At 36.9% G+C, this 24,225-nt stretch overlaps 1 protein-coding gene across 1 annotated transcript in view; it reads right to left on the minus strand.

Moving 5' to 3' along the window:
• Positions 1 to 24,225, minus strand: part of PPP2R5A (protein phosphatase 2 regulatory subunit B'alpha) — a 71,901-nt gene that overhangs the window by 12,588 nt on the left and 35,088 nt on the right. Inside the window, 2 exon segments of the mRNA NM_001100192.1 lie at positions 1,040 to 1,170; positions 4,714 to 4,806. Of these exon segments, the coding sequence (NP_001093662.1) occupies positions 1,040 to 1,170; positions 4,714 to 4,806 (224 nt within the window).

A 24,225-nucleotide genomic window follows, 5' to 3' on the forward strand; every position in this document is an offset into this window, starting at 1 on the left:
TACAAGCACACGTTAGGAACTCTCTGTGAGCTTTTTGCCGCTAATCAGTTACTTCTTAGCTATCTTATGAAAGAATGTCTATTTCCTATTAAATCACATATACTTTTGCTAAAACTTGCCATATATTAAGATAACAATTAATTCCATCTGGAATAGTTTATTTTACTTTAAAATTTATATGAAAGATGGATTTTTCTCAAAGAAATACTTCTCAAAATAGGAAACCTCTACTCATATGAAACTCTAAGAGAAAAAAGGACTCAAAAAGTAACGAAGCCGCTTTTATTTAGAATTTCTCTAAGCCTAAACTACACAGGCTGCCTAGCTTTAGAAAGATGAGGGTTGCCTTTAAAGTAGGGAGTCATAAACTCAAATGACTACCGGACAGGCAGGGAAGAGACGATAAATGACGGATGTGGACCCCGGAGAGATGACAGAGAATTGGGGAAAGCTGCTCGCTCTAGAGGAGGCAGCTATTACTCATCTCTGATTGTTACAATGGGAAAACGCCAAGTCTAATTCTGCCGGATCTTCAATAAAAACAAACCAAACCAAACCTGAAATGTGGGTATTAAAAAGCAAAATCCCCTCATCGGCAGCAACTACTTAATGAATTATCATTTATAAAGTAGTCAAAGACAGGCCCCATATAAATTAAATTAGCTTTGTCAAAAAAGCCAATGAAAGTACTTGCAAGAGCTATTGATTTAAGTAGTATTTACATTCAAAATTTTTAAGCAATTGCTCAAATAGATGACTAGACAAATTCTCCTCTCAATACCTTTTAAACATGATTAACACTGGTATTATCTATTACAAACTTTCTTCACCACTACTATCCACTTAGATAAGAAGGAGGTTGTTACACATTTCTAAAAAGTTATGTGCAGAAAAATGGCTAAAATGACATGCAGAAAAATGGCTAAAAATGACAAATTCTAGTAAGTTTATAAATTTCAGTATTAAAAATTAAACTAAAGCAACCGGAATAAAGGGAAATAAGGGGGGAGTGCTATATATGAATACACAACCAATTTACCTGAGAAAAATGTTGTTAATTTGTTTTCTGATGAATGCTCTTAATCCAAGAAATTTCCCATAAATTCGATGCAGAACCGTCTTCAGGAAGTCACGTTCTCTGGGATCTTCACTATCAAAAAGCTCCAGGAGCTTTAAAAAAAATCTGAGAAATTACTTTTAAAAAATAATCAAGCTAAAACTTCACTCTATTCTAATTTTGATTTTAAGATAACACACAAAATCTTTTAAAAATTTTAAAAGATTCTGCTTAATCAGTTTGATTTTATCCTTGTTAAATAATGAAGCTAAAGAAAAGTTCAGTATTTTTTTTACTTCATTTTGAAAAACAACACACAATAAATAATACAAACATTTCAAAATGTGGAGTTTTGGAGTTCCCGTCATGGCGCAGTGGTTAACGACTAGGAACCATGAGGTTGCGGGTTCGGTCCCTGCCCTTGCTCAGTGGGTTAACGGTCCGGCGTTGCCGTGAGCTGTGGTGTAGGTTGCAGACGCGGCTCGGATCCCGTGTTGCTGTGGCTCTGGCGTAGGCCGGTGGCTACAGCTCCGATTGGACCCCTAGCCTGGGACCCTCCATATGCTGCGGGAGTGGCCCAAGAAATGGCAAAAAGAAAAAAAAAAAAAAAAAAAAAAATCAAAATGTGGAGTTTTTTTTTTTTTTTTTTTGCCTTGCCACTCAATTTAAAATGCTGTCCTACTCTTGACTATTAAACAGGGCTCATAATTACTTTAAAATTACTTTTAAAATTAAAATTTGAAATTTAAGAGATTTCTGATATGTCAAAATTACATATAAAATCCTAAGCTTATAGACTGCAAATTGTTAAATAAATGAAGTTTAAAAAATATGCACTCACGAATGTGTATTTCTAGTTTACTAGGAAAATTTATACAAACCTTCTTTTCTTATGATTTTACACTAAATATTCCAGCAGTCACAATGCCAACAGCTCAAAAATTAACATTTAGTAGGCAAAATATTGGTAGATACATGTTAATACAGTGAAAATCATTCATGAAATAATACTGAAACAAAAGATGAGACTACAGATTTCTATTTAAAAGTCAGTTCCGGAGTTCCCGTCATGGCTCAACATTTAATGAACCTGACTAGTATCCATGAGGATGCGGGTTTAATCCCTGGCCTGCGCGGTGGGTCAGGGATCTGGCGTTGCTGTGAACTGTGGTGTAGTCTGTAGATGTGGCTTGGATCCTGCATTGCTGTGGCTGTGGTATGGCAGCTGCAGTTCTGTTTCAACCCCTAGCCTGGCAACTTCCATATGCTGAGAGTAAGACCCTTAAAAAAAAAAAAAAAAAAAAAAAAAAAAAAAAAAAGGCATATAAGGACAGTGCCTGGCACATAAAAAGCACTCAATAATCCCTCGCTTCCTCCTTCTGAAATCCCACGATTTGAACATAACCTGGAATCATGCACTTGATTTCTTCTCTTCAAATAATGAATGTCTAAATTTATACTTTAGATTTTTCTCCTGTACATCTAAGTCTTAAAACTTACCACCTAATCAAATAATTAAAAAATACAAAAGCTGAGAATTCCCATAGTACTATATATTAAAGCAACACATTAAGAATACCTCATAGAATTGATCTGTGAAAGCAGTGATTTAAACTTCTAGAAACAAATTGCTGGGCCATGACTTCTCAGATAATTCAGACATTTAGAGCAGACGGTAGAAAAGGGTCCCAACCTACCAGTTTTCTTGTTTCCCCTACTTCTTCCCCTTGCTGAGTAATCCAACAGCCAAAAGACCTAAAGCTCTACAGTGAGGAAGCTCTAAAGCAGCTGCTCCACTCAATCTGCTATTATCTTAAATACACTTTAATATGGCATCATCAGAGTTCCTTCGTATACTCTATTCCTTTTGGAGCACACAAGAGCTACAGAAGGAAATAATTATGCATTCATTTGCAATGACCAAAATAACTATTTAATCTGACTGATTTTTACTTGCTAGTGAAATGAAATTAACATTTTACTGTTGACACACACCTAATATTTCTTCATAATTGGGGGAGAGCTATTTGAATCGTTGAAAGACATATTCTTGACAATGTTCTTTGTTTATCAATACTTTATAGCAACTAGTCAAAATACCTTATATGAGATCAGGGGTAATTACAACAATTGACTAAAAATGAACTCCAAATATGTGGAACTCATGTTCACGTCATCTTCCTCACAGGAGACACAAACGGGTGGGGAGACGGTAGCAAAGGCCCTTGTAATACCTTTAATCCTGGCCTCAGCACTTCATTACCTCCCCTCTGCCCATCCTCTACCTTTCTTTAAGTGCTGATTACTCTAGGAGTTCCTGCTGTGGCTCAGTGGTAAGGAACCCGACTAGTATCCACGAGGTTGCAGTTTGATCCCTGGCCTTGCTCAGTGGGTTAAAGATCTGGCGTTGCTATGAGCTGTGGTGTAGGTCACAGATGCAGCTCAGATTGTGTTAGGTTACAGATCGGCTCGGATCTGGAGTTGCTGTGGCTGTGGTGTGGGCCAGCAGCTGCAGCTCCAATTTGACCCCCAGCCTGGGAACTTCCACATGCTACAGGTGCAACCTTAAAAAGAAGAAGAAGAAAAAAAGCTAATTCCTCTAGAAAAGGACAGTATCAAATTCCTAATGAGACCTTACTTACCGTTAAGTATTCCAAAGGAGAAAATGGACACAGAAAGGCTTGGCCTACTTCACAACTTGTCTAGGGCCAGCAAATTCCACATAGTTAAAAAAACACCTTTAGAAGTTCCCATTGTGGCTCAGGGAATTAAGGACCAAACATAGTGTCTGTGAGGATGTAGGTTTCATCCCTGGCCTCACTCGGCAGGTTAAAGATCCAGCATTGCAGCAAGCTGCGACAAATGCTGCAGCTATGGCTTATATCTGGTACTGCCATGGCTGTGGTGAAGGCCTCAGCTACAGCTCTGATTCATCCCTTAGCCCAGGAACTTTCATATGCTGCAGGTGTGACCATAAAAAGAAGGAAAAAATGGCCTTTACATTGTTGAAAAGATTTTAAAAATAAATATTAAAATGAACATCATCTGAGAAATTAATTTTGAGTATTTAGGCTCACCAAAAACCCTAATAAACAAAGCTAATAAACGATTTATAAAAAGAAAGAAGGTATCACATACGTTTAACTTTATCCCCCTTTCTTCTTAAAGATCTGTGGTTTAGGAACTGGGCGGCAAGAATACCTAAGGTGCAGTGGGGGTGGGGTGGGGGGGAGCATAAACCCCAAACTTCTAGCAAAGGTTCCATTTCTATTTTCCCCTGTCATTTCAAAGTCACAATGCTTAGAACACATGTCTATTTCAAAGACTTAAAAAATTTTTAAAAGGTTTGCCCTTGGACTGCATGGTTATACCACATTTTCTCAGATATTCCAGAAAGGCTTGCTTTTTCTGGTCTTCATAAAACAAGGATGAGAATTTAGGACTGGACAGGATAATCTGACTGACTTTAATAGAAGCTACCTTTGATTAAAAATACTCTTTACACTCAAAGCTACTTTACTTTTACTCTAATTGTCTGGCAAGAATATTAAGTGCTTTTAAATTGAAATCATTCACGTTTTGAAAGACTATTTTAATCACAAATAAATCATTGCTAAGATGAATATAAGAAAATTTAAGACATAAGAATTCTTTACCTGTTGTACAAATTTCTGATCAATGTATCGCTTGGCAATGCTAGGCTGGAAATCAGGGCTCTCCAAAAATCTTAAGAAGAATTCATACACCAACTATAAGAGAAAATAAAAGCCTATAAAATCTTACTCTTAAGTCACTTCATACCCAAACCACATCTCCCTTACCAACTTAATAAGGAGATTTCAGATCTCACTAAAAATGAGATGAGGAGTTCCTGGTGTGGCTCAGTGGTTAACAGATCCGACTAAGAACTATGAGGTTGAGGGTTCGACCCCTGGCCTTGCTCAGTGGGTTAAGGATCTGGCGTTGCCATGGGCTGTGGTGTAGGTCGCAGATGTGGTTCGGATCCCGTGTTGCTGTGGCTCTGGTGTAGGCCGGTGGCTACAGCTCTGATTCGACCCCTAGCCTGGGAACCTCCATGTGCCACAGAAGCAGCCCTAGAAAAGGCAAAAAAAAAAGAGATGAGTTGGGACAGTGTTAAAAAAAAACAAAACAAAACCAAAAACTAAATATATACTTAGAATTTGGTCTCCTAAGCTGATAAATTTTGCGATTTATTTATTACTCTGAATCATTCATTGAAAATGTAAACTTACATAGGAACCAGAAAACAAAGATAATACCTATAAAATATTTAATTTAGAAAATATTTTGCACTCCAACTAGTGGGAAAAAGTAAATTGAAACCGGGATATCTTATCCACACTTGGGGAAGAATGAGCCAAATCATATAAGCACCGGGCTCAGGAAGGAATGTCAGTTCAAAACAGTGAATAAACTAAAAGTCATAACAAGCTTTCTACTTAAAAAATGCTGGAGTTCCCTGGTGGCCAAGTGATTAAGGATTCTTCATTGTCACTGCTGTGGCTTGGGTTCAATCTCTGGCAAGAAATTTTGCATGCTGCAGCACAGCCAGAAGAAAAAAAGTATCTTAAAAATAGAGTAGTTCCCACTTATCCATGGGGATTATGTCCTAAGACCCCAACTGGATGCCTGAAACCTAGGGTGGCACTGCACTCTATTTTCAGTTCAAATTTAACATCCTTTCCATCTTAACTAAGCACTTATCATGCAATTTGGCCTTAACTTTCGCAGTTGGAGGTGTGACAGCAAAATCAGCGTGTTTTCTTCCTTCACAATTTCACAGATAAAAGGTTCATTCTTACCATAGATCTTAACCTCAACATAAGCTTTTTCGCTTTTTTCTTTCCTTATTGAGAACTTCCACCTTTTCACTTAAAGGAAGCACTTTACAGCTTCTCTTTGGCAGATCTTAATTGCTAGCATCACCACTCTCACGCTTTGGGGCTGTTATTCAGTAAAATAAGGATCACTTGAACACAAGCACTGAGACACCATGACAGTTGATTTGGTAACAGTGGCAGCTACTAAGTGACTGATGGGTGGGATATGCTGGACAAAGAAATGATTCATATCACTGACAGGACTGCGGAAGATGTCAACTTGCTACTCAGAATGGCACACAATTTAAAGCTTAAAATTGCTTATTTCTGTAATTTTTTCGAGTTGTGGCTGACCCCTGGTTACAAACTGCAGAAAGCAAAACCACGGATGAGGGGGGTGGGGGGGCTATTGTAATAGCAAAATGTTCACTTGCCACCACAAATCAGAATTAAAAGTAATGTTTAGTTCAACTTACCTACACAACAGCTACATCCCAACCTTTCAAGAAGAAAGGCAAAAACAGCAGTTTTTTCCTATGGTAATCTAGTAGCTATAAAAGGCAAGAGGTTTTTTTTTTTTTTTTTTTTTTTTTGCTTTTTTTTTTTAGAGTCGCACCTGCAGCATATGGAAGTTCCCAGGCCAGGGGTCACATTGGAGCTGTAGCTGCTGGCCTACACCATAGCCACAGCAATGTGGTATCCAAGCCACATCTTTGACCTACACCACAGCTCACAGCAACACCGGATCCTTAACCCACTGAGTGAGGAGGCCAGGGATCAAACCCACATCCCCAAGGATACTAGGTCAGGTTCATAACCTGCTGAGCCACAATGGGAACTTCCAAAGGCCAGAGTTTAGCACAAAATGTGCCTTAATTTATTGGCTATTAAAACATCTCAAGCAGACACCCCAGAAGTTAGTAAGGAAGATTAGATCCCCAAGTAAAAACAAGTCATTCAATAGCATTTGGGCAGCCAGTCAGCCCACATATTGAGGGGTGGGGGGTGTCTACACTAAATTTACAGCCTTCACAATATACAAAAAGCACTAACATCTGGGCCCTATCATTCACCACAGAATAGCAAATTTTTACTGATATGAGTTCATTAATATGCTAAGGCTGGAGTTCCCATCGTGGCTCAGTGGTTAACGAATCTGACTAGGAACCCTGAAGTTGCAGGTTCAATCCCTGGCCTCGCTCAGTGGGTTAAGGATCTGGCGTTGCCGTGAGCTGTGGTGTAGGTCGCAGACACAGCTCGGATCCTGCATTGCTGTGGCTCTGGTGTAGGCCGGTGGCTAAAGCTCTGATTCGCCTCCTAGCCTGGGAACCTCCATATGCCGCAGGATTGGCCCTAGAAAAGGCAAAAAAAAAAAAAAGACCCAAAAAAAAAAAAAAATGCTACGGCTAACAACAATTTGGGGATCTGACTAAATACTTCTGTTTGATGCATCTTTGTCCAACCGTGCAAAAAAAGACTAATGCTTATCTAGTCTATTATTATCCAACTTAACATTTAAGTATATTAAGTATGAATTAATGATATAATAAGAAATAATAGAGGTTGATATTTTTCTGTTTAAAAGTAAGTTTCTAGCTATATAGATAATTTTGCTTTGGGATAACACATACAAAAAGATATATGAAAGTTGGAGTTCCTGCTACAGCAAAATAGGAAGGGCAGTGTCTCTGCAGCACAGTGGGTTATCAGATCTGGTGTTGCCACAGATGTGGTGTAGGTGGCTACTGTGGCTTGGATCTGATCCCTGGCCTGGGAATTCCATACGCAGGGTTGTGGAGAGGGGCAAAAAAGAAAAGAAAAAAAAAGATACATAGAAGTTACCACAGAGTCCTGTAAAGCGTACATTCTTGTGAACTGCTATGCAGTTTCACTGGCACAACTTGAGTAGCGCCTCTTTTCATCTCTAATACTGGGCTACTGTGATATCGTGGTAAAATTAGAAATCTATACTTGGTCTTCATCCCTGGTTACTGGCACAGGGCTCCTAAACCTTTGGAATTTCCTGAGTGACTGAGTGAGAGAAAAATCTTTTGTTACTCTTTCAACCATATCTGAGTTTATACTATTAAGGTGACTGTGGACCATGCAAATGAGTTATCAAAGGAACCAACCAAAGGATTAGAGGGTTAGAAAGTTCAGTCCCAACCCCTCATGCTCCAGGAAGAGAGTAAGGGCTGGAGACAGTTTAATCAGCAGTTTAAACATGACTACCTAATGGAACTATCCAAAAAAAAATCCTCAACAAAGGGGTGTGGAGACCTTCTGGACTGGTGAACACATCAAGGAGGTGAGAGGGTGGTACAGGGGAATCTGAGCCACTTCTCCACACCTTATTCTATGCATCTCTTCTACTTGGCTGTTGCTGACTTGCATCCTTTATAATAAACTGGTAACAGTAAGTAAAGAGTTTCCCTGGGTTGGAGTTCCCGTTGTGGCTCAGTGGTTAACGAATCTGACTAGGAACCCTGAAGCTGAAGGTTCAATCCCTGGCCTCGCTCAGTGGGTTAAGGATCCAGCATTGCCGTGAGCTGTGGTGTAGGTTGCAGACACAGCTCAGATCCCACACTGCTGTGGCTGTGGTGTAGGCCGGCAGCTATGTCTCTGATGAGACCCCTAGTCTGGGAACCTCCATATGTCACCCTAGAAACGACAAAAAAAAAAAAAAAAAAAGTTTCCCTGGGTCTGTGAGCTGTAGCAAACTACTGAACCCAAAGAGTAGCTCATGGTAAACCCAGATTTATAGCCAGTTAGTCAGGAGTATGGCAGGCCCAGGCTCATGAATGCTGTCTGTGGTGAAGAGCAGTCTTGCTGGATGAGCCTGTAACCTGTGCGCTCCTTGCTGACTCTGGGAAGTTAGTGTCAGAAATGAATAAACTGTAGTACACCCAGTTGGTGTTCACAGAGAATCCGAGAATTTCTTGTGAAAAATCTATATATTTGAAGCCAGAAGTGTTGGGGGTAGAAGAAACAAGTTTTCCTTTAGCTATGCTCAAGGTCAACAGACATTAGGCACCTTAAAGCTCCAAGAAGTTCATTCACTTGTTAGGGAGCTAAGGCACAAATAAACACATGTAAAACTGCATACACATAAAAATTATACGGCATAAACTATGAGAGCAGGAGACATTCAGAAAGGGGTTATATCACTGTGGAATAAGGTCAATAGGAAATGATTTAAGGACGACATACAACTTGAGCCCTGCATCAGAGATGATCAGTCAAGAAGGAAGAGGAGGGCTTTTATAAGAAAGGTAGAACTTGTCTTATAAAGGGTATAGGCTGGTGGGTATGAAATCAGAAACTCAGAATCTTCACACAGATCCCAAGTTAAAAGCCATGAAACGGTGGGACCAAGCCAAACCTGCGTCAAGTATGGCATGCATTAGCTGATATACTCTATCTCTTAAGACCTGTATCAGAAATGCAGGGCTTATGGTTTTTTAGTTTTAAGAGTAATAGCATGTCTTTTGGGAGACTTACATGACACCAAGTTCCAAATTAAAATGAATCCTCTAAATGACACATATAGCTGAAACCTGCGCCTATCACAAGTATGACATATTATTTCTTACATAGTTTTCATCTGCATCATTTACCTGATACAGTGAATTAAGTGACCAGTCAAGATTAGCAGCAAACTGGAGTTCCTGCTGTGGCTCAGCAAAGTTAAGAATCCAACTAGTATCCATGAGGATGCTGGTTCAACCCCTGGCTCGCTCAGTGGATTAAAGGATCTGGCAGTGCCATGAGCTGTGGTGTAGGCTGCAGACGTGGCTCAGATCTGATGTTGCTGTGGCAAAGGTTGGCAGCTGCAGTTCCAATTCAAGCCCTAGCCTGGAACCTCCATATGCCACAGGTGCAGCCCTAAAAAAAAAAAAAAAAAAAGATTAACAGCAAACTACTTTTATGCAACCAACTTAGCACCACTGAAGAAATGATGACAAAAGGTTATCTAAATACATGTTGAATAATCCCAAAGGCAGAACAAACACTAGTCATCTACAGAGCTAAAAATCTTCAATATGGCACAACTAAGACTACTCTTCCGTAAAACTGCACCCTGTCCCTACTGTCACTCTTGCCATACCCTTTAACCTGCATTGCTTTTTTTCTTGTATTTATCACACCCTGACATAGTATTATTTATTCTTTCCCCCTAGAATATAAGACAGTTTGCATATTAGTTTAACACTTTACCCAAAATATTAAGAATAATTCCTGGAAAACAACAGACACTCGATAAATATTTGTTGAATGAAAACCACAGTAGTTGAGAGGCTATATTTCTGTATTAAAGTTTCTCTATATTCTTCTATATGAAGAAATAATTTGCTCCAAGAACCCAAGAAACAGTGCTGTGAAGAACAATAAGACACTTTCAGCAATGGGTTTACTTCTCTAATAAAATGACAAACTTCATGTATGTTCAATGTACAGCTGGTCCTCCTACTTCTATAAACAGACAGACAAACAAACAAACTGCCTTTTAGATGAAAGAGAACTAAAAAGTATAAGGAATGAAGGGTAATCTTACCATTCTACTCACTACTGACTGTGTCTTTTGTAGCAGTTAAAATAAAACATAAAAATTCTGGTCTTTACCAATAAAAGATTTTGGAAGGTATGACCAAAACAGTATAGATCATTAAAATATTTGAAAATAAGACCTTTACAAAAAGCTTAAGGACTAGAAATGCTTGGCCTAGAAAGGCAAAGACCTCAAAGTAACTATAACTATCTGCAAATACACAAGAGGCTCTTTCTCAAGGAGTACAGTGACTGAATGTTTTCCAACCTCTATTAAGAGGGAGCTAATTTAACCGGGGTTTTAAAAATTGATTCAATACTTGAAAAAAGTTATATAAGAACTAACATATACTAAACTACATGAGATATATTAAGAGCCTAGAACATTGCCTGGGACACTGAAAACACTAACAAAGTCTTAGCTCTATATGAATCTTTTTTGCCTCTGCAATCTTTTTAAAAATAGGAATATTCTGCATGAAACTTAAATAGCTTAACTATGATCAGCCTATTTTCCCCCTGCTCTTTTAACCATAATAATTAAAAAGATAGTAACAAATAACTATTTACAATCAAAAAGGTCAAAGTAATAAAAATGTTCTCATACTAACATGAGGATAAAAGATGCCCCTTTCTATTGCTGTGAGTGTTAGTGCATTAGGCTATGGTCCCTATAAGTTTGGGCCCTTAGAACATGCAAATATTTGTGACAGAGTATCTAGTCAGGAGCTATCTGAGTGTAAAGGTGTGTGTTATAAAATATGTATGTCCCTGGTTTAAATTTCTAATTATATAAATCAATAAAGAAGAGCCTCTGGTCATTAAAATCAGGTTATTCTAAAAGGGTCTACGTTCTATCCGGTATCCTACATAATTGTATATTAATTATCTGTGCTAATAAAGAAAATAATTGATAAAAGAAAAATACTAATCTGCCTGAACTCCAGGCTAGTATAGCAGCCATGCCTAATTATCTAAGAGTAGGTATACAGAAAATTACTGTCTTGTTGGTCTTCAATAAATATAAAGCAGTAATACTTGGGAAAGAAATTTTAAAATTACTTATAACTGTTGTACATTAATAATTATCATGTAATACTTAGTAAGTTAGAAGCTATGACCAATTCCCTAGTACTCAAATGGTCTTTTGTTCTTTTCTTCTATGTTTCTTTATTCCATTATTCCATTGCTCATTAGTATTTCCATTACAGTGAGAAAAAAAAGGAAAAGAGAGAAATTATAAATTAGCACATTTTTAGAAAATTCTCAAAAAAGTTGAAGAAACAAAAATTTGAGAAGTTTTTGAAATTACTTGTTATTACTCCCTTAACTGAATGCTTTTTTTACCCTATCAAACTAATTTCTAACATCAAAGACTTGATAAGCTAAAGGTAAAATTTCCTCAGTGCTACACTCTAACTTTATTTGCCAGAAGAGAAGTAACATTCTATTCTAAAAAATGTATTATTAAATAATGATGTAGCTACAATACACTGACAAATCCTATCAAATCCTATCACAGTATTTAGCAGACCATGTGACAAATTTAAGAACTGTCTGTCAAAGTTTAGTTATTAAACAGATTTTTAACTATAAATATATATATCCAGGGCAGAGCCTTTTAATCAGGGGACCATGGAATAATTATTTCTTGTCTGTATCTATAAATCTGTCTTGAGAGAAAACACATTTTTTTAAAAAAATCATATTTTGAAAGTACCTCACCATCTCCTAAAATGTTAAGAACTAGTTTCAGAGAATTTACGTGAAACTTCAAATCAGACCAGTGAAAAATAGAAAGCATGTTATTTATATGGCTGAACTTTTACTGTTTATTCCCAAAGGCATATAAAAACATCTTAATGGAAAAACTGTTTTTAAAAGTTCAAAGACTGGAGTTCCTGTTGTGGCACAGTGGAAATGAATCTGACTAGTAACCATGAGGTTGAGAGTTCAATCCCTGGCCTCACTCAGTGGATTAAGGATCCAGCGTTGCCATGAGCTGTGCTGTGTCACAGACGTGGCTCGGATCCTGCGTTGCTGTGGCTGTGGCACAGTCCGGCAGCTGTAGCTTCAATTAGACTCCTAGCCTGGGAACCTTCATGTGACACACTCCCGCCAAAAAAAAATTCAAAGACTGAGGAGATTTCTTTTAGGTTAACCAACTGCATGTGATTAAAAAATATATAACTTAACAGCTAATGAGAATTTCATGCTTTTAAAACCTTTGCATTATTAAACATAGTATCATTAATTTTACACAACTATGGCATGAAATTTCAGATGAACTATACACAGTGCTATTAAAGAACAGTTTACCACTTAAGATTTTCTAATTCTGTAAGCTCTAATGTGCTGATAAATCTTAAAACTTATCGGTTTACACTAATTCTAAATTTCCTCTTCCATTTTATTTAGATATATAGGTGCTAGACACAGTGAATAAACAATGAGGCTGACTACTGCTTTAGAATGTCCAAAATAGTTTAGAATATAAATTAATTTCTCTTGTCTTTTATAATAAAAATAAAATGAAGTGGCACTAAAAATACAAGTCCTGGCAAAATAAAAAATCAACAACATAATTTGAAGTAATAACTAATACCCATTGACAAGGTTCCTCTCTATCTCCCAGGAATTAGGTACAAAATAGCTGATGCTGTCCATTCTACCGTCATTAACAAATCTATCATTTTTCATTTTATTCAGGACAGACTCGTGCCGTCAGTGATTCAAGCCTGTGGCAGGCATTGCTGGTTAGCTAATCTAACTCCCATTCCCTTCCCCTGCTGTCTCATGGAAAAACTAAATATTTATTCTGTCAGTCTGCTTTTCAACAAGAGTAATGGAATAATAAAAAAGAGGATAGAAAAAAAATTAAAAACAATCCAACAGAATGCAGAAAGAGATTTTTAAAAAAAGATTTCAAGGCCAAGTGAGATATACAGATAGAAGCAAACAAGAGCCAACATATTAATAGCAGGTATTCCCTAAGAAGAAAAACAAAGTGGTGGAACAAAAGAAACACTAAACAGTATTATTGAAGAAAACTTTCCAGAAATAAAAGTGAGCTTTTATAGTGAAAGAATACTATTCAACTAGTGAAACTGACCTGGAAAAATCAACATTTACCTATATACTAATGAAAACAATTGGACATTAAAGGAAAAACATCCTTTGGGCATTCAAGCAAAAATAACAGGAATATAAGGAGAAAAAAAATCAGACTGAGAGCACGAAGAATGGAATAGAGTAACAGATTTAAGGTATTTAAAGAAATTAAGAAGTTGAACATCAATTAAAGTTGATCTCTAAATATAAACGCTAGAAGCAAACTGCTATGAAACATGCAAGAACTCAGGAAATAATGTTCCTACGAGCTCTTCTACTAAAGAATGAGCTTCAAATAACCAAGAAATGATCAGAGACACCTTGATATAGGATTGATAGTAAATATTACCTGTAGAACTAATGACTTTATGCCAAAATGGTGACAGGATAGTATAAAATTAGTTACCTGTTCTAATTGTAAATATTAACACAACTATCAAAAATATGGAGTTGGAGGGAAGGAAAAAGAATATGGGAAGTAGAAGAAGCTTCAAGTTGCCATATATGTATTTACTATGAGAGTAAAGGCTATTACCTTACATCAGATGCTAGAGAGGAAGGAAGTGGGGAAGAAAAGACACTTACTAATTAATTTCAATATTGTTCATTCTAAAAAATCAATAAACTAGCTACAAAAGAGGGAACCAAGGGTGTCACTTAAAGGCATTAGCACAGAGGTAATGGTAAGAAAAAGTATACACTTCATAAATCTCAAAAGTAGTATCTTTTTTTTTCTTTTTTGTCTTTTTGCCACTTCTTGGGCCCCTGGCGCGGCATACGGAGGTTCCCAGGCTAGGCGTCTAATGGGAGCTGTAGCCGCCGGCCTATGCCAGAGCCACAGCAACGCAGGATCCGAGCCCCGTCTGCAACCTACACCTCAGCTCACGGCAATGCCGGATCCTTAACCCACTGAGCAAGGCCAGGGATCAAACCCGCAACCTCATGGTTCCTAGTCGGATTCATTTCCACTGTGCCACAACGGGAACTCCTCAAAAGTAGTTATCTTTTAGGAAAACGGAAGAAGAAAAGCAAACAGTGTAGTTTACAAAACGGTGCTAAGTTCTGTGCATACATTATCACATTCAATTCTTACACAACTCTGTTTTATGACAGTTTCATCAAGGAGGATGCAGAGAAATCATGCAGCTTAACTAACACCATTTCTGTAGAAAAGTATGAAACTGGGATTTGAGCAGAGTCTGTCACCAGAATCATCTTCATTTCACCATACTTTGTAATGATGATAATTTCTTGTATCTTCTTTTTTTTTTTTTTTTTTTCTTGCTTTTCTTTTCTTTTCTACTGTACCTGGGGCACATGGAAGTTCCTGGGCCAGGAATCAAATGTGAGCTGTAGCTGTGACCTACACCACGCAGCAATGCCAGATACTTAACCCACTGTTCCACAGCGGGAATTCCCAATAATTCATATCTTCTTACAATGTGATATACAAACTTTTATTCCATTTAACTAAGGCACATCTGTACCTGTATAACTATACCTTTAAAAATTCATTATGAGGGCTGAAAAGAAAAAGTGATAGCTACTGGAATAATTTGAGAGATTTTATTCACTAGTGTTTAATGATACTAAAAAAGCGTAAGTTAAACTTTATAAGAATTTGTATATATCTGTTTTAGAGTCATAGACAATAATATCTAGGAGAGGCAGTAAAGTTTTTAATAATGGAAAGCAGGGACTATGGAATAACAGTTTTTTTTTTTTTTGGAAACCTTATTCTGCCACTTACTTTTTGTATAACCTCGGGCAGGATTCTTAATCCATTTTAGCTTCATCTAAGCTTACCTATAAAGTATGAACAATACCTACTTTAAAGTGTTACTATGGGGATTAAATAAGATGATGTATACATAATTAGATAAACAATAAAATTAGCTAATTAGTTTAGTGCTTTAGCAAAAATTCTAGTTCAAAGCAATACATGTACCTCGATGTCCATTGCAATCTTATAAGTGAATACTGTTGGTCATATGTAGGCAAATACATTCAATTTACTAGAACACTTCATTGTGCTGGCCTACACATTTTAGGTCACTAATACTACCTAAGAAATAGGAGAGTCATCCTGTCAGAATGGTTATCATCAAAATGACCACAAATAACAAATACTGGTGAGGATATGGAGAAAAAGGAACCCTCGTACACTGCTGGTGGGAATGTAAATTGGTGCAACCACTGTGGAGAACAGTATGAAGGTTTCTGAAAAATTTAAAAATAGAACTACCATGTGACCCCCAATTCTGCCCCTGGGTATATATCCAAAGAAAACAAAAACACTAATTTGAAAAGATACATGCACCCTAATATTCACAGCAGCATTATTTACAATAGTCAAGATAAGGAAGCAACCTAAGTGTCCAACAGATGGACAGATTAAAAAAGATGTGGTATGTACACACATACACACACATAAGAATACTTATTCAACCATAAAAAAAGAATGAAATTTTGCCATTTGCAACAACATAGACAGACTTAGAGGGTACTATGCTAAGTCAGACAGTGAAAGACAAATATCATATAACTTATATGCGGAATTGAAAAAATAAACAGACCAGTGAATGTAACAAAAAAGAAGCAGACTCACAGATACAGAGAACTAGTGGTTACCAGTGGGGAGAAGGAAGAGGGGGAGGACAAGACAGAGTAGGGGATTAGGACGCATAAACTACTATGTGTAAAATAAATAAGCTAGAAGGATATACTGTACATTACAGGAAATACAGCCAATATTTTACAATAACTATAATGGATTATGATTATAAAAATTTTGAATCACTATGTTGTACAGCCTGAAACTAATATTGTAGATCAACTATACCTCAATAAGAAAACATTAAAGTCATAGTTGAAGCTTTGGGCAAGGGTGACTTTTACTTTTTCACTCAGAGCTTTGCTTATTTTAAAAATACAAAAATATTTGAAAAACTTACAGTTTCCAAAGGAGATGGGTTGGGGGGTGAGGGGATGCGCTGGGGGTGTGAGATGGAAATACTATAAAACTGGATTGTGACGATCATTGTATAACTATAAATGTAATAAATTCACTGAGTAATTAAAAAAAAACTTTAAAAAAAAGAAAATATCTGTAAACTGAAGGTGTCATATGAGTCTTCTCAAAGCATTTTTTTTTTTCTTTTTAGGGCTGCACTTTTGGCATATGGAAGTTCCCAGGCTAGGTGTTGAATTGGAGCTGCAGCTACTGGCCTATGCCACAGCCAGAGCAAAAGAGGATCTGAGCCACATCTGTGACCTACACCATAGCTCATGGCAATGCCAGATTCTTAACCCACTGAGCAAGGCCAGGGATTAAACCTACACCCTCATGGATACTAGTTGGGTTCATAATCCACTGAACTACACAATGGTGGGAACTCCCTTATCAGAGCCTTTTAATTAGACATTTTGGGAAACAAAAATAAAAACCTAATGCATGTAGTAAAAAACCAATAATCATAAAGACTAGCTATATAGGAACATGTGCAGAAGAAACACTAAACACACATTAAGAGTATTTTAGAGCTATAGTGGAATCTTTGTATTTTCATAATACAGCAAAAGAGGTATAAGATGCTCTACCCAGAGTCCTAGCTAAAGAGTTCTAATTACCGAAGTATCAAGTAAGACAGTGCCAATGTGATTCAACTGAGTGAACTTTAGATATCATGTTAAAGCCATATATTTGAGGAGATGTTTGAATAAAGCAGTAAGGGCTTGATAGAATTAGTCTTGGAAGGTTTAATGGAAGAATTGGTCCTATTTATATAAGTGTTTCTAAAAATTCTGAAGTATGACCTGTCACACGATGGCATTAGGGCAGGAAGACTATCCCTCCCTCAGTCTCAACTAAGACATGCTTCAGAGATGGACTTCTGAGTGAGGACTTCAGTAAACTTGCTTTCCCAGAAAAACAATGGAAAACAATTTGAGCTAGCAGAATAAAGATGGGTCATTCGAGACAGTCTTGTTAGAGGTGCAAAAGACTGAGGACAAAATAAACGCTTCAGAGACCTGTGGGAAATCATCAATCATAACAGCACATACATAAGGGGAGCCTCAGAAGGAGAGGAGAAAGAGGAAGAAAAAATTACTCGAATAGCTAAAAGACTCAAAATTTATGAAAAATATTAATTTATACAATGAACTTTTTTTTTTCCACAATGAACTCCTAATTGTGGCTCAATGAACTTCAAGTAGAATAAAGTCAAAGAGATCCATATTTAGGTATACCATCATCAAATTGACAAAAGTTAAAGAGAAAATTTTCAAAGCAGCAAGAGAAAAATAGCTTATCCTATACATCAGATCTTAAATAAAATTAATAACTGACTTATCACAAGAAAACCATGGACACCTGAAAATAAATTGGATAATACTTTCAAAGTGTTGAAAGAAAAAAGGCAGTTAGCCAAGAATTCTATACCCAGAAAAACTCTCCTTCAAAAATGAAGGGGAAATTACGACATTCCCAGATAATCAAATAAATACTGAGAGATTTTATCACCAACAGACTCACACTATGAGAAATACTAAAGAGAATTCTTTGGGATGAAATGAAAGGACATATATATATAACCTCAATCCATAGGAAGAAATAAAGAATATGGATAAAGATAATTACATAGGTAAATATAAAAGACAGTATAAATGTATTTTTATTTATAACTCTTATTCTTCTGCTTTACATGTCAATCGCATAAAGCAATAATTATAAAACTTTGTTGATGTACGGCTTAGAGATATTGTGGGTTTGGTGCCAGATCACCATAATAAAGTGAATATTGCACTAAAGCAAAACATGAATTTTTTTGTTTCCTCAATGCATCTAAACGTTACGTTTACGCTATAGTCTATTAACTGTGCAATAGCATTATGTTTAAAAAATTGTACATATATTACTTAAAAAAACTTTATTGCTAAAAATGCAGGATGTAATCATTTTGCAATAACAAATAACAACAAAGATCACTGATCACAGATCACCATAAAAAAATAACAGTAATGAAAAAGTTATACACATAATGACCAAAATGTGATACTGAAACATGAAATAAGCAAATACTGTTGGAAAAATGATGCTGATGAACTTGTTGCATGTAAGGTTACCACAAACCTGCAATTTATGAAAAATGGAACATCTGCAAAGTGAATAAAGCAAAATGCAATAAAATGCTGTTTTATGTGTGCATGACTATAATACCACAAATAATATCATAAAGGAAGGGGAAGAAATGGAGGTATACTGGACCAAAGTTCTGTATACCACTAAAATTCAGTTAGTAATCAACCAAACTAAATTGTTTTAAGATGCTAATGTAATCCCTAAGAAAATAACTAAAAAAAAAAAAAAAAAAGAAAAAAATTAAAACGGTATCCTAAAGGAAAAGAAATAAGTAACATACAAGGGAAACAAACCTCTGACTGAGATTACTCTACCCAGCAAGGCTCTCATTCAGATTTGAAGAAGAAATCAAAAGCTTTACAGACAAGCAAGAATTAAGAGAATTCAGCACCACTAAACCAGTTTTACAACAGATACTAAAGGAACTTCTCTAGGTAGAAAAGAAAAGGCCAAAACTCAGAATTCACACTGTGACTCAGCAGAAATGAATCTGACTAGCATCCATGAGGATGCAGGTTCGATCCCTAACCTTGCTCAAGGGGTTGAAGTATCTGATGTTGCCATGAGCTGTGGTGTAGGTCAAAAACACGGCTCAGATCTGGTGTGGCTGTGGTACAGACCTACAACTATAGCTCTGATTCAACCCCTGGCCTGAGAGCCTCCATACGCCGTGGGTGTGGCCCTAAAAAGACAGGAGAAAAAAAAAAAAAAAAAAAAAGCCACAACTAGAAACAAAAAAATAACAAATGACAAGGCTCACTGGTAACATCTTACATGTAGTAAAGGCAGGAAATCAGAGTTCCTGCCATGGCTCAGTGGTTAACAAATCCGACTAGGAACCAAGAGGTTGTGGGTTTGATCCCTGACCTTGTTCAGTGGGTTAAGGATCCAGCATTGCCACGAGTCGTGGTGTAGGTGGCAGACTCAGCTTGGATCCCGCATTGCTGTGGCTATGGCGTAGGCCGGCAGCTACAGCTCCAAGTAGACCCCCAGCCCGGGAACCTCCATATGCCATGGGAGTGGCCCCAGAAAAGGCAAAAAGATGAAGAAAAACAAACAAAAAAGGGCAGGAAATCGTCCACACACAAACATGCTACAAAAACCAGAAACTGTGAGAAGAGGAGGGTACAAATGCAGGATACGGGAAAAGCATTTGCAAGTAAGAGACCAGCAACTTAAAGCAATCTTGTATATACAGAGACTTCTACATTGAAACTGCATGGTAACTGCAAACCAAAAATCTATAATAGACAGACACACAAATAAGAAAAAGCAATCTAAACACAACACTAATGATAGTCATCAAACTCCAAGAGAACAAGAGAAGAGGGAAAAAAAAATACCAACAAAAACAAATCCAAAATGATTAACAAAACAACAAGAACACATGTATCAGAGTTCCTGCTGTGGCTTAGAGGAAATGACTAGTATCCATGAGGACGCAGATTTAATCCCTGGCCTCACTCAGTGGGTTAAGGATCTAGCACTGCCGTAAGCTGTGGTATAGGTTTCAGATATGGCTTGTATCTGGCGTGGCTGTGGCTGTGGCATAAGCCAGCGGCTACAGCTCCAATTCAACCTCTAGCCTGGGAACCGCCATATGCAGCATATGCCGCAGGTGCGGCCCTAAGAAGACCAAACAAACACACAAAAAAGAACATAAATATCAATAATTACCTCAAATGTAAATGGAATCAATGCCTCAACTGAAAGACAGACTGGGGGTTCCTGTAGTGGCTCAGTAGAAACAAATCTGACTAGCATCTATGAGGATGCAAGTTTGATCCCTGGCCTTGCTCAGTGGGTTAAGGATCTGGCATTGCTGTGAGCTGTGATGTAGGTCGCAGATGTGGCTCGGATCCCACATTGCTGTGACTGTGGTGTAGGCCGGCAGCTACAGCTCCGACTGGACCCCTACCTAGCCTGTGAACCTCCATATGCTGTGGGTGCAGCCCTAAAAAGACCAAAAAAAAAAAGACAGAGACTGGCTGAATGGATACCTATATATATGCTGTTTTCAAGAGACCCATTTCCATTCTAGGGACACATACCAGCTGAAAGTGCGAGGACAGAAAAAAATATTCCATGCAAACAGGAAGCAAAAGAAAGCTGGAGTAGCAATACTTATATCAGACAAAACAGACCTTAAAATAAAGAATGTTATAAGAGACAAAGAAGAGCATTACATAATGATCAAAGGATCAATCCAAAAAGAAGTTTTATATAACAATTGTAAATACACATGCACCCAAAATAGGAGGACTCCAATATATAAGGCAACTGCTAACAGCCTTAAAAGGAGAAACTGACAATAACACAATAGCAGGGGACTTTAACACCCCACTTACAACAATGGACAGATCATCCAGACAGAAAATCAACAAGGAAACATAGGCCTTAAATGTGGCATTAGACCAGATGGACTTAATAGATATTTACAGATATTTATACAACATTCCATCCAAAAGCAGAAAAATATACATTCTTCTCAAGTGCACATGGAGCATTCTCTAGAACAGATCACATTCTGGGCCACAAGTCAAGCCTCAGTAAATTTAAGAAGACTGAAATCGTATCAAGCATCTTTTCTGACCACAATGCTACAAGACTGGAAATCAACAACAAGGAAAAAACTGCAAAAAAAATAAACGTGTAGAGACTAAACAATATGCTACTGAACAACCATATGTGTCACCAAAGAAATTAAGGAAGAAATTTAAAAATACCTAGAAGCAAATGACAACAAAGATACAACAATCCAAAAGCTATGGGATGCAGCAAAAGCTGTTCTAAGAGGAAAGATTAGAGCAATACAAGCCCACCTCAGGAAACCAGAAAAATCTCAAATAAACAACCTAACCTTATACCTAAAGCAACTAGAGAAAGAACAGGCAAAACCCAAAGTTAGAAGAAGGAAAGAAATCATAAAATCACAACAGAAATAAATGAAATAGAAACAAAGAAAACCATAGAAAAGATCAGTGAAACTAAAAGTTGGTTTTTTGAAAAGATCAACAAAATTGATAAACCCTTAGCCAGACTCATCAACGGAAAAAGAGAGGACTCAAATCAAAAAGTCAGACATGAAAAAGGAGAAGTTACAATGGACATCACAGAAATACAAAGGATCATAAGAAACTACTATTAGCTAGTTTATGCCAATAAAATGGACAACCTAAAAGAAATGGACAAATTCTTAGTAAAGCACAATCCTGTAAGACTAAACCATGAAGAAATATAAAAGATGAATGGACCAATCATGAGCACTGAAATTGAAAATGTGATTAAAAAACTTCCAACAAACAAAAGTCCAGGACCAGATGGCTTCACAGGCGAATTCTACCAAAAATTCAGAGAAGAGTTGACACCGATCCTTGCGAATCTATTCTGAAAAATTGCAGAGGAAGGAACACTTCCAAACTCATTCTATGAGGCCACGATCACTTGATACCAAAACCAGACAAAGATAGCACAAAAAGGAAAATTACAGGCCAATATCACTGAGGAAACAGATAAAATCCTCAACAAAATACTAGCAAACCAAATCCAACAATACATTAAAAGGATCATACACCATGACCAAGTGGGATTTATTCCATGGATGCAAGGATTTTTCAATAGCCACAAAATCAGTGTGATATACCACATTAACAAACTGAACAATATAAACCATATGATTCTCTCAATAGATGCAGAAAAAGTGTTTGACAAAATCCAACACCCATTTCTGATTTAAAAAAAAAAAAAAAAAAAAAAGCCAAAACCTCCAGAAAGTGGGCATAGAGGAAACCCACCTCAATAAAGACCATATATGACAAACCCATAGCTAACATCATTCTCAATGGTGAAAAGCTAAAAGAATTCCCGCTAAGATCAGGAATAAGACAAGGATGTCCACTCTTGCCACTTCTATTCAACATAGTTTTGAAAGTCCTAGCCATGGCAGTCAGAGAAGAAAAAGAAATAAAAGGAATCCAAATTGGAAAGGAAGAAGTAAAACTATCACTATTTGCAGGTGACATGATACTGTACCCAGAAAAATCCTAAAGACACTACCAGAAAACTGTTAGAGCTCATCAATGAATTTGGCAAAATCACAGGATAAAAAATTAATACACAGAAATAGACTGCATTTTTATATACTAACGATGAAAGATCAGAACGAGAAATTAGGGAAACAATCACAATTACCATTACATCAAAAACAAAATAAAATACCTAGGTAAACCTACCTAAAGAGACAAAGACCTATACTCTGAAAACTATAAGACACTGATGAAAGAAATCAAAGATGACAAAAACAGATGGAAAGATATACCACACTCTTGGATTGGAAGAATCAATATTGTCAAAATGACTATACTACCCAAGATAATCTACAGATTCAATGCAATCCCTATCAAATTACCAATGGCATTTTTCACACAAGTAGAACAAAATAATTTAAAATTTGTTTGGAAACACAAAAGACCCCAAATAGCCAAAGCAATCCTGAGAAAGAAAAATGGAGCTGGAGGAATCAAGCTCCCCGACCTCAGACTATACTGCAAAGCAGCAGCCATAAAAACAGCATGGTACTGGCACACAAAACAGAAATAGAGACCAATGGAGCATGACAGCCCAGAATTAGACCCATGCACCTATGGTCAACTAATATACGACAAAAGAGGAAAGAACATACAATGGGGAAAAGACAGTCCCTTCGATAAGTTGTGCTTGGAAAACTGGAGTGCTACATGTAAAAGAAGGAAATTAAAACACTCTCTAACACCATAACAAAAACCAAACTCAAAATGGATTAAAGATATAAGTGGGCCAACTCTTAAGAGGAAAATATACACCAAACACTCTCTGACATAAACCACAGCAATATCTTCTCAGATCCACCTCCTAAAGTAATGACAATAAAAACAAAAATAAACAAATGGGACCTAATTAAACTTGAAAAGTTTTTGTGCAGCAAAGGAAACCCTAAACAAAACAAAAAGACAACCCACAGAATGGGAGAAAATATTTGCAAATGAAGCAACTGACAAGGGATTAATCTCCACAATATATAAATAACCCCTGAAGCTCAATATAAAAAAAAAATAATCCCATCAAAAAACGGACAGAAGATCTAAACAGACATTTTTCCAAAGAAGTCATACAAATGGCGAAAAAAAAAACACATGAAAAGATATTCAACATCAATAATTCTTAGAGAAATGCAAATTAAAACTACTATAAAGTACCACCTTACACCAGGCAGAATAGCCATCATAAAAAAGTCTACAAACAATAAATGCTTGCTGGTAAGAGTGTGGAGAAAAGGGAACCCCCCTCCTACACTATTGGTGGGATGTAAACTGATGCGACCACTATGGAAAACAGTATGAAGACTCCTCAAAAAAACTAAAAACAGAATTCCTATGTGATCCAGCAATCCCACTCTGGGGATCTATTCAGAGAAAACCATGACTCAAAAAGACATATGTACTCCAATGTTCATTGTAGCACTATTTTCAATAGCCAAGACATGGAAA

This window comes from Sus scrofa, chromosome 9, assembly GCF_000003025.6.
Source record: "Sus scrofa isolate TJ Tabasco breed Duroc chromosome 9, Sscrofa11.1, whole genome shotgun sequence".
Lineage (NCBI taxonomy): Eukaryota > Metazoa > Chordata > Mammalia > Artiodactyla > Suidae > Sus > Sus scrofa.